The following is a 12,490-nucleotide window of genomic DNA, read 5'->3' on the forward strand; positions in this document are numbered from 1 at the left end:
TGGTAAAGGCAGGGCCGGCCCTTGGCTGAATGGTTAAGTTCACATGCTCTGCTTCAGCAGCCCAGGTTTTCACTGGTTCGGATCCTGGGTGTGGACATGGCACCACTCATCAGGCCACACTGAATTGGCGTCCCACATAGTAGAGCCAGAAGGACCTGCAACTAGAATATACAACTATGTACTGGGGGGCTTTGGGGAGAAGAAGGAAAAAAAAATAAGATTGGCAACAGATGTCCGCTCAGGTGCCAATCTTAAAAAAAAGAGAAAGTGTTAAAAGGAATAGATTTGTTTTATGCCTCCTGATGGGAGTTAATAAAAAGGACTATGGACTGCAAAAATCATAAAACCACATCTTAGTGCTTAGTTCCTTCGGCAGTTACAAGATTTGTTCCATGGAACATAATTTCTGGAAGGATATTAATAAGTATAAGATGAAAATAAACATTGGGAAACACGAATTTAAACAGGTTACTTTGAGGCGGGACTTCTCAGAACCTTTTAAAAAAATCACCATGCACTGAGAATTTTTCCGGAGAGGGGAAAGTAGATGCAGTACTTCCAAAATATTTCGCCATGCATCCCTGAGCGTCCAAAGGCATGCATGTGTGTAGGACACACACACAGTGGGAGATGCTACCTTCAATGACCTCATTTTACAGATAAGAAACTCATGTCCAAAGAGGGCAGGTGGTTTGTGTGAAGCAGCGGTGCTTTAGCTGGTCTGATGCTGGCTGAGAAGCCTTGGGGCTTGATTTCCAGCCCCTCAGGCAGTGCCTGGAGCCCTGTAGGATCCGTCGAGGGCAGAGCTTATCGGGCAAAGCAGACCCGGCTGCTCTGTTCTGCAACTCACTGACCACGTGGCCTTAAGTGAGACAGTTGTCTTTTTGGATATCAATTTCCTCATTTAGAAAACATAATTTTTGCTTTACCTACTTGGCAGGATTGTCTGGTGAGGGTCAAAAGAATTCCTATATGTGAGAGTAGCGTGACGCGTGAGCCCTTCACAGGTGGTCAACATTATTTCCTTAAGCTGACATCTTAGGACAGTGGTTCGCAAACTTGAGCATGCATCAGAATCCCCTGCAGGGCTTTAAAAACACAGGTGGCAGAGTTTCTAGATTCAGTGGGTCTGGGGTGAGATCTGAAAATTTGCATTTCTAACAAGTTCCCAGGTGATGTGCTGCTGGTCCAGACACAGCGCTGTGAGAACCACTCACCTAGGAGATCCCAAAACAAAATACGCAATGTCTAGAAACAATCCCGGGAAAAGAGTGAACAGTTTTGATGCGGTAGATAAAAACGAAAAGTGAAGAAAACTATCAGGAATGGAGATCTGCTCTGAGTCAGGCACTGTGTAGGTGAATACCACCCCTGCCTCCCGCCCCTGTGATAAAGGATCCACTTTCCCTGGTTTTCAGAGGTGACTCTCGGAGGAGTTCAATGGCTTGCAGGAGTCATGTAGCCGGTAAATTGGCAGTCAGAAGTGAAATCTAGGTGTCTGTCTCCAAAGTTCACTGTCTTTGTTTCACCATGACAAAGGACAGGCAAGAAAGTACCCTGTGATTAAGGCAGACGCTATTGCTGTTCTCACCATCAGTTAATATTGGCCTTATGGTCCGGTACATGGAGAGTGTGATTTCTACAGAGGCAGTGGGTCCCAGCCTGGAGTACAAATGCCATGGCTGCATGTCCCGACTTTGCTTTTACTAGCAGTATGTCCTTGCCAAATTATTTATCCTCTCTGGGCCTCAGTGTCCTTATCTAAAAAAATGTGGAAAATAATCATGTCCACCTTATGGGGTTGTTATGGGGATTAAATGAAATAATGTGGGTGTTTAGCATAGCACCTGGCACATACTATGTGCTGAACTGTTCCTACTACAATTGCTGATAAGAACAAGAGGGAGTAAAAGGAAGATGAGAGAGACCCTGATGGATTTAGCTATTTAAAAGGCACAGAAAGAATAAACTTGAAGGTCTTCAAATGAATTTTTTCTGACCTTGATGGTTGTTTGTGGCTGAGAGATACTTCCCCAGATTCCTTTATTCTTCCTCAGGGAGATAGAAAAGAAAAGCCAGAGAGAAAATCAAGGGCAGACATGCAACTGGAGCCATCATGGAGTCTTCAGACTAACTTTTACTGGACAGAAGGACACGCCTGGCAGAGGGGAGGAAATGGGGGACGGCTGGAAGCTGAGGCAACCAGAGGTAACTCTGGTTTGTTACTGAGGGGCCAGTGACCCATCACTGACTGCGGGCTATTGAGGGGCTTGCTCTCAGGGTGGTCACGACATTTTTCTGCCCAGATTACCAGCCTTTTACTGAAGGAACCACATTACATGGGGTGAAGTAAAGATGAAGCTGGTGGAGGTGAATAGTTCACAGCAGTTGCCATGGGGATGACCTTAAGCGCTTGATGGAGGTTCCCATGGAAACCCGCCTCCAGATGCAGCATTAACTCTCCAGGTCTGTATCTTTCCTCAGTGGAACTTCCCCAAGTGAGAGGTAGTAGAGGGAGGAGCAAGGGTAGAAGCACTTTACACACCTTGACTCATTAACCATCTTCCTAGGTATCTCGAAAGCCACCTTCCTAGGGAAGATTGTCTTTATTCCATCTCTTCTTTCTTTCTATTCCCTCTACATGGCTCTCATGGCCATCATGACTCCTCTTGCTTTGATGTGAGACAATGAGATTTAAAAATGGTTGCTACCTCCTGACCAAAACTCAACATCAACTTGAGACTCGGCATATGCTTCAGCTCAAAGACCCAGCCTGGAGTCTTCAGTTTCTGTGAGTGAAGCCGTGGTGGTTCCTTGCCCGCACGTGGTGGCTGGATTCTTCTTCCATTGCCTTTTGTTGTTCTCCTCAAGTATCTTCACGATCTCCCACTGCCCACTGAGGCAAGCCACACTCTTCCCCTTGTCATTTCTTACCCAACTTATCCCTGACTACTCCTTAACTCAAGCCCTCTACAAAACTCATCAGTGTTTTCTCACTCTCCTCTCACACCTTACTTATTTCCATCATCATTCTACTTTTTATAATTTAGAATTTCCTGGGTTGCCTTTCTCTCTATTTGAATATGGCCACTTTTCAAGTTCCACACCCTTCTTGAGGGCTGGACAAACTCATGTTAGCCTCTTGCCTGAACTATACAATTTAGGCTCCTTGACTCTACGCCATTTTTTTTTTTTTTATTATTCTCTCTTATTGTTTTTTCCACCCCATAAAATGTTAAGATCATTGGGGACAGGGATCATATCTTTTACTTCTCAATGATTCCCTAAATACTTCAAACAATTCAGGCATTCAGTGGCTTCTCAAAAATGCTTCAGTTTATTGAAGATTTTATAGCAATTGCACATGGTGCTATTTCAAGTGTAGTGAGTGATATAAAGACGGAGTGGACCCACCCCTATTACATAGATAACCAATATACAAGGCAGGGTAAGCCATAAAAGAAGCAGAAACTAAATGCTAGAGTGAAAGGCAAGAACAGTTAAAAAGGGGAGTTCGTATCTGTTATGGGGAGAAAGAGATGCCATCCTAGAAAAAGTAATATTTGATACAGATTTAGAGAAGGGGTAGGATTTTAGAGATGCAAAATGGAAGGGAGCACTCTAGAGAACAGAGTGAGTCGGGGTGGTTGGGCTGAAATGGAAGGTGCAGGAGAGCGAGTATTGGGCATGTGACTAGAAAGTTAGGTTGGATCTAGGGTGCATCTAACACCAAGGAAGAAATTCATATTGACGGAGCCATAAATGACTTTGAGCAGGGAAGTGACAGCTCAGCAGTCAGCCTTTGTTTCACAAACTATCACTTGTGTTGGATGATGATCAACTGAAGTCACAAGACTGAGCTGAGTGGGGCTGAGGGAGCTGGGACCAGGAACCTGAACAAAGAATGTCTTAAAACATCGGATCTTGGACTCCTCATCTTTTCAGCAGCAACAATACTAAATTTTAGGGTCCAATCAGCATCTGTGGGCAGGACCAGCCAACTACCAAGTGATTTACTTTCAAACCCTCTGCCTCTGCCCTCCAATTCCCCATAGTGTGAAGAACTTACTCCATAGACCAGCTCTCCCACCATGCCATTCCAAGCTTTTGTGTCAGGGTCGCGGGCTCCATATTTTCCATCACTGACGATCTCAAGACGGTAGGAGTAGCCCACGTGTTTGGCAATCTCTGCCGCCAGCTCCACACAGTAGCCTTCGTAGCGATCATTGCCCTCAAACTGGTTGGCATTCTTCTTGAGCATCACATAAGGATCTTCCTGGTGGAGAAATGGGGAGACAGAGAATGTGGGTTTTGAGTAGGGGGGACTTTGGCATGCCAGAAGAGAATGTCACCAACATTTGTTAACTTTGGGAAAGTCTCTCTAGCCCCTAAATCCACTTCTTGCATTTATGCTCCCCCCATTACAGAACTTTTTGGGATAAGGAAGCAAACTGTTAAAATAAGAATATTGCATCATCGAGATGTAGTGCACAGCTTTTCAAGTTATTTTGCAGGAGCTCTTGTGTTTTTGGAGATGCCTCTAGGGGCACTATGTCGGGGAAGTAGACCCTAAATAGGCTCGAGGTTTCTCATGCTCAGTCATTGAAAATCATAAGCAGCTTCACTTCTCTCTCCTTTAGGTGCTGGACTGGAGGAGCCTTTCTTTGAAAATGGCTTCCACTAAGAGAGGGTGGAGTATGAAAACCACCACAATTTAGTCTCACCCTTACCTATGGGGAAACTATGGTTCCAAGGAGGGGAAGGGACTTACCCAAAGGCACAAAGTGAAATAGTGGCAGAGCCAGAGTGAACACAGTACCTCTGACTTCCAGGAAACTCCTTTTCCCACTCCCCCCTTCTATCCATGGCATGGTTTTGGCAAGAAGAATGACCAGCTGTCACTCCGGGGAGAACCTTAGTGTTGGTCTAGCTTGCAGCCCAGATAAGCTTCATCAAAGACTGAGTACTCACTAGGATTGTAGTGACGATGTACGTTCTATTCTGAACACTTGAATTATCCCCTCCGGCTTGAGCATCCGTGGCTGCAGGGACAAACTTATCATCTTCATTCCAGTAGCCGATCTGTTAATGAAAGGAAGGTGGTGACATAAGGTGAGCCAGGCTCCTCAGGACTGGCCTACTCTGGGCCACCCAGCCAACACCAGACAGGAAAGCAAGGAGCTCAGCATCACACCATGTAGTATTGGACACCCGGGCTCTAAAGTATTGGTAGATAAAAACAAGAAGCAAGATGCTCTCCAGGTCCTCCCAGTCCTGCTCATGGGAAATCCTCAACCCGATGGGCTGGACTGCCCTCTCTGAGGGGTGAGGGCTTAACTGCTTATGCAGCCAAACTGTTTTGTACCATGCAAGCCATGGCTGTGGAGATTTACTTCCCCGTTGTTCTCAAGACCAAATCCTTCTCTCCCACGCTTACTAACCCTTCTCTTCCCGAGCTCATTCTGAGCTGTAGCTGGAATCATACGATCTAAACATTACATTCTCTTTGCTTTCTGTTTAGTTAACTGTATTTTTCCATCTAGATTTAACTTCTTAGGTGATGGCTAATTTATCCTTTATTTATTTCTCTTATTTCCAATTATAAACTATGATAATACTGAGCATAAAGTAGTGCCTACAAATACTGGCTGACAACACTAATTTCTTAAAAATCAGAAGTTATTTATATTGACTCATTTTCCGAGGTCTTTCAGCAAATACTTATCATATCCCTATAGCGTGCAAGTCTCTGGGCTAAACCATTGGTGGTAGCGTGGGGCAGGTTTGAGAGAGATACAAACAAGTTTAACAGAGAGTCCTTGCTCTGAGATTCCTCCAGTCTACTTGGGAAGACACGACACATCCATACATGTGGCCCCAGAAGTGACAAGTGAGTGACTCGGAGAGCCTGGGCCTAAGGAGTTCAGAGAAGCAGAAGCCAAGTGTCGGAACCTGTGCTGGAAAAAGGCAGCAGGAGGAGGCAAGGCTTAAGGTCGTGAGGGATGGACAGGTTGGGCCCAGACATTTCAGGTGAGAGAATATGAACCAAGATATGAAGGCATAAATCTGCCCAGATGTGTAAGTTCAGTGGGTCCTGGGTGGAAGATACGGTTAGTCCAAGAGGGCAGTGGACACTTGGGCTTAGGTAGCAGAGGGATTTGAAGGCCAGGCTAAACAGTGTAGACTTTATCCTGAAGGCAAGAGGGAGTCACGGAAGGTTTGGGAAGAGCAGAATGGCGTGGCTCACACACGCACATACACACCTCTGTCTCTATATATCTTTAGACAGTTATGTTTTGTTTTGTGATGATTCTGATGGCTGTAGACGTAAAGGGCGAAAAGGACTGTGAATTTGAAGAGCACATGCGGAGGGATGAGCAGGTCTCCCAGCGGTCAGAACTCAGCCCAGGCTCACAAAAACCGAGGCACATGACCATAGTCCACTCAAGCGTCATCTTTACCTGGGTGTCCTGCCCAGTCCCTCAGTTGGAAATAAACAGTTCTCCCTGTGATCTCTCTGCTCTTAACAACAACAACAACAACAACAACAACAATAATAATAATTACCAGCATTGTTTACGTCCTTGCTATGTCAGAGGCTAAGTGTTTCATAGTTTCTGTGCCATTTTGTCTGGCTTAGGCGAGTTTGTTAATTTCCCCAAGGTGATGCAGCTGGAAAGTGGCAGAGCTGGGCCGGGAACCCTGGCAATGTCTGTGGAGGTGGCTTTTCACCACCACGCTGTTCTTGCTAAGAGGGGCCTCGGCCTGGGCTGGGCATCATATTAGTTAATGGGTACTGGGTGCTTAATTTGTTTCAGGCATTCTCCTCAGTGCTTTTTAGGTTTTAACTCCTTTCATGCTCACAAAAACCCATGAGGTGGGTGGCTAATTATCATTCCCATTTTAAATGTGAGGAAACCGAGAAGTAGAGAAGTGAAGTAAGTTTCCCAAGGCCACAGGACAACCATGGAGCCAGGAATCGAGCCAGGAAGGCTGAGCACAGGGCCATGCCCTTCCGTGCTCCAGTAGCTCCAGCCAACCCTTGAGTGCCTCATGTGGGTTCCCATTAGAACCCCGTGGCTGAGCTGTTTGCATGTCTGTCCTCCTCTCTCCATGATGCTGTGGGCTCCTTGTGGACAAGGCCAGAGGTCTACTCATTCTAGGATCCCTTTCTTAGCGCAGCACATCCATTCCCAGAGAAGCGGCTCAGGAAATGTTTGTTGAGAGAATGAGCACATCCAATCCAGAGACAGTGGACCCTGTTGGTGCTGAGACGGTTCAGAGGCTTGAATGGGGAGCCTGTCTCCCAGGACACTGGGTCCACATTTATCCTTAGTGCACGCATGTGCACGGTGTTGCCTGTATGGGGCAGTTTTAGTCAGCGTGGAAGGAGACATTTCTGTCTAATGATACAAGAACCAGAAACTTAGATTTCCAGAATGTCCGAGCTAGAAGAAGCCAGAAGAGTCATTTCTTCCAACCCCTTCCTTTACAGAGAGAGAAACAGGCTCAGAGACCAGGGGACTTGCTCAAGACCACAACGCAGCCTCGCCTCCCTCCCTTTGCTAGGCCAGCACTGCACGGAGCCCCAGGGCATCCGTGGAGCCCCTTCACCCCTTCCAGGGGAGGCGGGCAAGGGGTCAGGGAAGAGGAGGGAAGCCCTGGGCTCCCCATCCTGCTTCAACATCAGCTCTGCTTTTTATCTAGTTCATGTGTTGGGATTCCCCTTAAGACTTCATTTTTACAAGGAGCCCTCTGGCTGAAAAATAAATGTTTAAAACCACTATTGTAGTATATCAAGATGAAAGTAAAAAAAACATTTCCCAAGTACTCTCCCAACATTTAACTCTTGTGCTCCCCACACTATGCAAATGGCATAGACAGGCTTGGAGTTGTTTTCTCTGTTTTGCAGATGAGAAAACTGAGGCTTGGGGAGATCAAATGATAAAATGATCTATACCACACAGCTTCTATAGCAGATTAGTGGTGGGTCACAGAAGCCAGGTCACGGACTCAAAGGTAGGATTATTTAATATAGTTAATACAAACTTGGGAGCAGCTCTGGTCAACATAATTGTTATTTTCCCCCCATAGATGATGCTGAGGTGTTTTCATTCCCTTCCTCCTCCTTTTTCTTCCTTCCCTCCCTTCCTTTCTTCCTTCCTTCTTCCCTCTTCACAATTAGTCATAGGTTTAGCTGTTCCTACTCAAACCGTACAACCATCAGTACAGAGGACATAGCCTTCTTTGATATGCAACTAATTCCTCCAAAATCTACAGTGTATTAATAAGTATTATTTTTTAAATGGGGGCTTGATGGTCAAAACATTGGTCTCTGGCATCAGACAAACCTGGTTTAAAAGGTAGACTTTCTTAATTCCTAACTGTGTGACCTTGGGCCCATTACTTGACCTCGATGGGCCTCAGTCCTGCTCTGTAGAGTGGATGCAACAAGAGAACCTGTCTCACTGGGCTGCAGCGAGGACTAAATGAGTTAATTCTTGTACAACAATGAGCACAGTGGGTGGTTCATATGAAGTTGTCAGTGAACTAAAAAATGATATTCAGTAGGGTACTGCCTAGTTGAAGGCTAATAGGCTTCTATAATGTAAGACATCTCAGTTTCAATTTGCTATTGAACACTGTCAATCTCCAAAAGAAGTATATATTACGGAGCATTTCTCAAACTCATTTGACCACGTAACCCCCTTTACCTGCAGAAAGTCCTTGGACAAGTGATCCAAAACCCAAAAAACACTGCTCTAAAGTCTCGAGCAATTTTGATAAAAGAGAAGAGAAAAACAAGATAAATCTGTGTAGACCAGATTAATAGGGCTTAGAAAGAGACTTTAATTTTTAAGGATAGAAGTCCTTTAAAGCTGGTGTCATAGCACTAGCATTAAATTGGGATCTGTAAAAATTATTGTATAGTTTGGCTTATATATAGCTCCTTTGGTATCAAAAGCTAAAGAAATAGTTAAATGTTATAAACAAGCTTATTTTATTACTAACCCTTTTGTAGGGAAATCAAATGATATCAGCAGTCAGAAAAGCAGGGTGATGCCAAAACTCAGCTTGCACTCATGTAAGCTAGCAGGCAGAGAAACCTGTTTCCACAGTTTGATGAAAAGAAAGCTGGCAAAGATTTTTGAAGAGACATCGCACTTCAGAGATGCAAGTGAATTTCCCTTTTTTTAGAGAAATGGGTTGGATTATTACACAGCTCTTTGATTCTCTACTGAGGATATGCAGGAACTTTGATTCCATCTGAAAGTAAATCAGAGCTGGCAGTTTGGTAAAAATGGGGGCCCATCATTCAGGAGAAGATTTAACAATTCTGACCATGAGAGGTCTTCTCCTGGGGCTGGTTATAAGTTTTGATCTCCTGTTTTCCATCTACCTCTAAAGATTCTTTGAATGTAGGAAATGAGCCTAGACGATGTCAGATTTTTTTTTTAAGTGAACGAAGTCTAAAAAGGAGATGATCATAGAACATTAAATTCAATTGATCCACCTTGCACAGTTATCAGGTCAAATTTACATATTTGTATTTCTAGGCTGTCTCTGAAACCACAGACCCTGACTTCCAAAAATGAGATCCATTAAAATAAATTTTTAAAAAATAAGTTGCCCATTGTGGCAAAGACGACTAGATGACTACGAAAGATTCTGGTTTACCTTCCATAGCATACCTTCCATAGCTGCTGGTGGGAAGTGGCTACCTGGCCAGCAGTTACATTTCCCAGCCTGCCTTGTGTCTAGGTGGGCCCGATGACTGGGATCCGGCCAATGGAATGCAGCAGAAGTGATGCACACTCTCTTAGCCTGACTTCCCAAATCGCCAGCACACTTTCCACTTTCTTTCTTCCTCATCTGTCAGCTGGCGGTTGACAGCCAGAAACACCCTAGCAGACAGTGGAGCCTCCATAAGCCTGTCTTAACTGGAGCCCTCAACCCCAAAACTGGTCACCGGGTAAACAAGAATTAAACTTCTATTGCATTAAACAGCTGAGATTTCAGAGTTTATGTTACTAAACCCAGGGTTATCTTAACTAACACACTTAAAGAATTTGAACTTATGGGGCCGGCCTGGTGGCACAGTGGTTAAGTTCACGTGTTTCACTTTGGCGGCCCGGGGTTCTCCGATTCAGATCTCAGGTGCGGACATGGCGCTGCTTGTCAAGCTATGCTGTGGTAGGTGTCCCACATATAAAGTAGGGGAAGATGGGCATGGATGTTGGCTCAGGGCCAGTCTTCCTCAAAAAAAAATAATAATAAAAAAAAAAGAATTTGAACTTAATAAGTTTATGTGTGACTTTATCTGAGTTCTGCTTGAGATGTTATTTCATTAAATTTGCCAGCTTTTTTTTCCCTTACTTGTTGGCAGATCTATGGAAATATGGGCCAGAGGAGGATGCTCCCTGGTTGCCGAGCAACATTCAATAAACTGCCCACTCACTTAGTAAACAATCACTTATTTACATGTGCTTATGATGTGTCAATATTGTAGGCACTGAGGATATAATAAAGAACACAACTATGGTCCCTGCTTTCAGAGAGCCGACATTTTAGTGGCAAGGAGGTGGAGAAGAGGGGAAGAAAGACAATGCATATCCAGACCAGGGGTCATCTTTGTAGGTCACACGGTCTCTGTTGCAGCTACTCCCCTCTGCCGTTACAGTGCGGAAGCAGCTAGAGACAATATACAAACAAACGAGGGGGGCTGTGTTCCAAAAAGACTTTACTCATGGACCCGAAATCTTAATTGCATATAATTTTCACATGCAGTGAAATAGTCATCTTGTAATTTATTTCAACCATCTAAAATGTAAAATCATTAGCTTATGGGCTGTACATAAACAGGCAGTGGGCTGAATTTGGCCCGCAAGCCGAAGTTTGCCAACTTCAATCTAGATCAATGAACCGATAAGAATATATCAGAGGGCTAAGCCTTAGGAAGAATATAAAAATGGGATAATGTGACTGTGCTGGGTGGGTGGGGGCTGCTTTAGAGAGTTTGGTCAGGGATGGCCTCTCCAACGTGACTTCACCTGCGCTGAGATCTGAAGGCCAAGAAGAAACATAGCACGTGAAAATACAGTGATAGAGATAACGAGCTAGAAAAAATGGAATAAGATTCGCTGATGCCAGAGGGAAGAAGCGTATAGAGTTCTGAAGGCCAAGCTAAGGAGTTACGTTACATTTTACCTGCAATAAAAAGCCAGTTAAAATTTTAAGCAGGGGAGCAATCTAACCTGATGTATATTTGAGAATTATTGTCCTGGCTCTTGTGGTGGAAAAATGGCCTTGTAGAGGGGTAAGAATGTGGATACCAGGACTAGTGACTGGTAAGTGGGCTACTGAATGGGTGGAGGCAAACATGAAAAGTGGCTTGGGCTCTGGGGTCAGCAGTGGAAACGGAGAGAAGTGGTTGGCTTGGAGCTACATCTTAGAGCTGTAACATGATTCTGTATGTCCAAAATCGGTGGCAAGGATTTGAAGAAAAACTTTCAAAGGACATACGGAATGGAGGGCTGTGAATTCTTTGGGTCTTTAGATTACTTTTGACCTCAACAGGACCTTGTGTCACTTTAGTCTTTCCTGCCCAGTCTTTCCTTTCCAGTTGTACACAGGATCGGGGTAACAAACTCAGGCCAGGGCAGGGAGATTCAAGCCAAACTGAATAAGAAGTAGATGCTGGTCCGAAAATGTCTACAGGATCAATGGTGATGGGTATAGATGGTTAAATCAACAATGCTGGTCCCTTGATGAAAGACCTTGGAGAATTTTCCCTATACTTCTCTCCCATTTATCAGAATTTATGATCTTCCCTGAATTTGACAAGGTATTTTATTTGTATTTGTTGTTGTCAGTGCTATCAAGTTGATTTCAGTTCCAAGTTACCCTGTGACAGCAGAGCAGAACCCCTCTCGGTCTTTTTGTGCCATCCTCTCACCTTCTGGTGTTATATCAGACAATATTCCACTGTTTTTCATGGCCAATTTTTTCTGAAGCGGGAGGCCAGGTCCTTCTTACTAGTCTGTCTTAGTCTGGGAGCTCCGCTGAAACCTGCCCTCCATGAGTGACCCTGCTGGTATTTGAAATAGCTGTGGCACAGCTTTCAGCATCACAGCAACACGCAGCCGTCATCGTATGACAGCTAATAGATGGGTGGTGTGGTTCCCTAACTGAGAAACAAACTCAGGCTGTGGTGGTGAGAGTGCCAAAACTTAACCACTAGTCCACCATGGCTGGCTATTTTATTCGGATAGAGATCCCTAAATCAATACCTCACAGTAAAGTGATATTTCTGAATGGGGTTTCCTGAGGATTTAGCTTTAGCAGAGCCAGTGACGATTCTGGCATTCGAAGCTCCTAAACTTACAATGGATGGGTTCTTAGAGCACACACATTTCAGTGGGATGTCAAATTAGACCCAGATACCTAGAGGGTGTGTTGGCACATCATTGGGCAGGCTATAGGCTTGAAG

General features: G+C 44.6%; 1 protein-coding gene across 12 annotated transcripts in view; it reads right to left on the reverse strand.

Annotated features, from left to right (window-relative positions):
- The window catches only part of GRIA1 (glutamate ionotropic receptor AMPA type subunit 1), a 289,359-nt gene that overhangs the window by 81,380 nt on the left and 195,489 nt on the right, over window positions 1-12,490 (reverse strand). For all 12 annotated transcript variants that reach the window (XM_001503618.7, XM_001503619.6, XM_070233013.1 and 9 more), the window contains exons 9-10: window positions 4,972-5,082; window positions 4,070-4,276 (exon numbers count right to left, since the gene is read on the reverse strand). In XM_001503618.7, the coding sequence (XP_001503668.1) occupies window positions 4,070-4,276; window positions 4,972-5,082 (318 nt within the window). The remainder of the gene's footprint in view (window positions 1-4,069; window positions 4,277-4,971; window positions 5,083-12,490) is intronic.

Source organism: Equus caballus, chromosome 14, assembly GCF_041296265.1.
Source record: "Equus caballus isolate H_3958 breed thoroughbred chromosome 14, TB-T2T, whole genome shotgun sequence".
Taxonomy (NCBI): domain Eukaryota; kingdom Metazoa; phylum Chordata; class Mammalia; order Perissodactyla; family Equidae; genus Equus; species Equus caballus.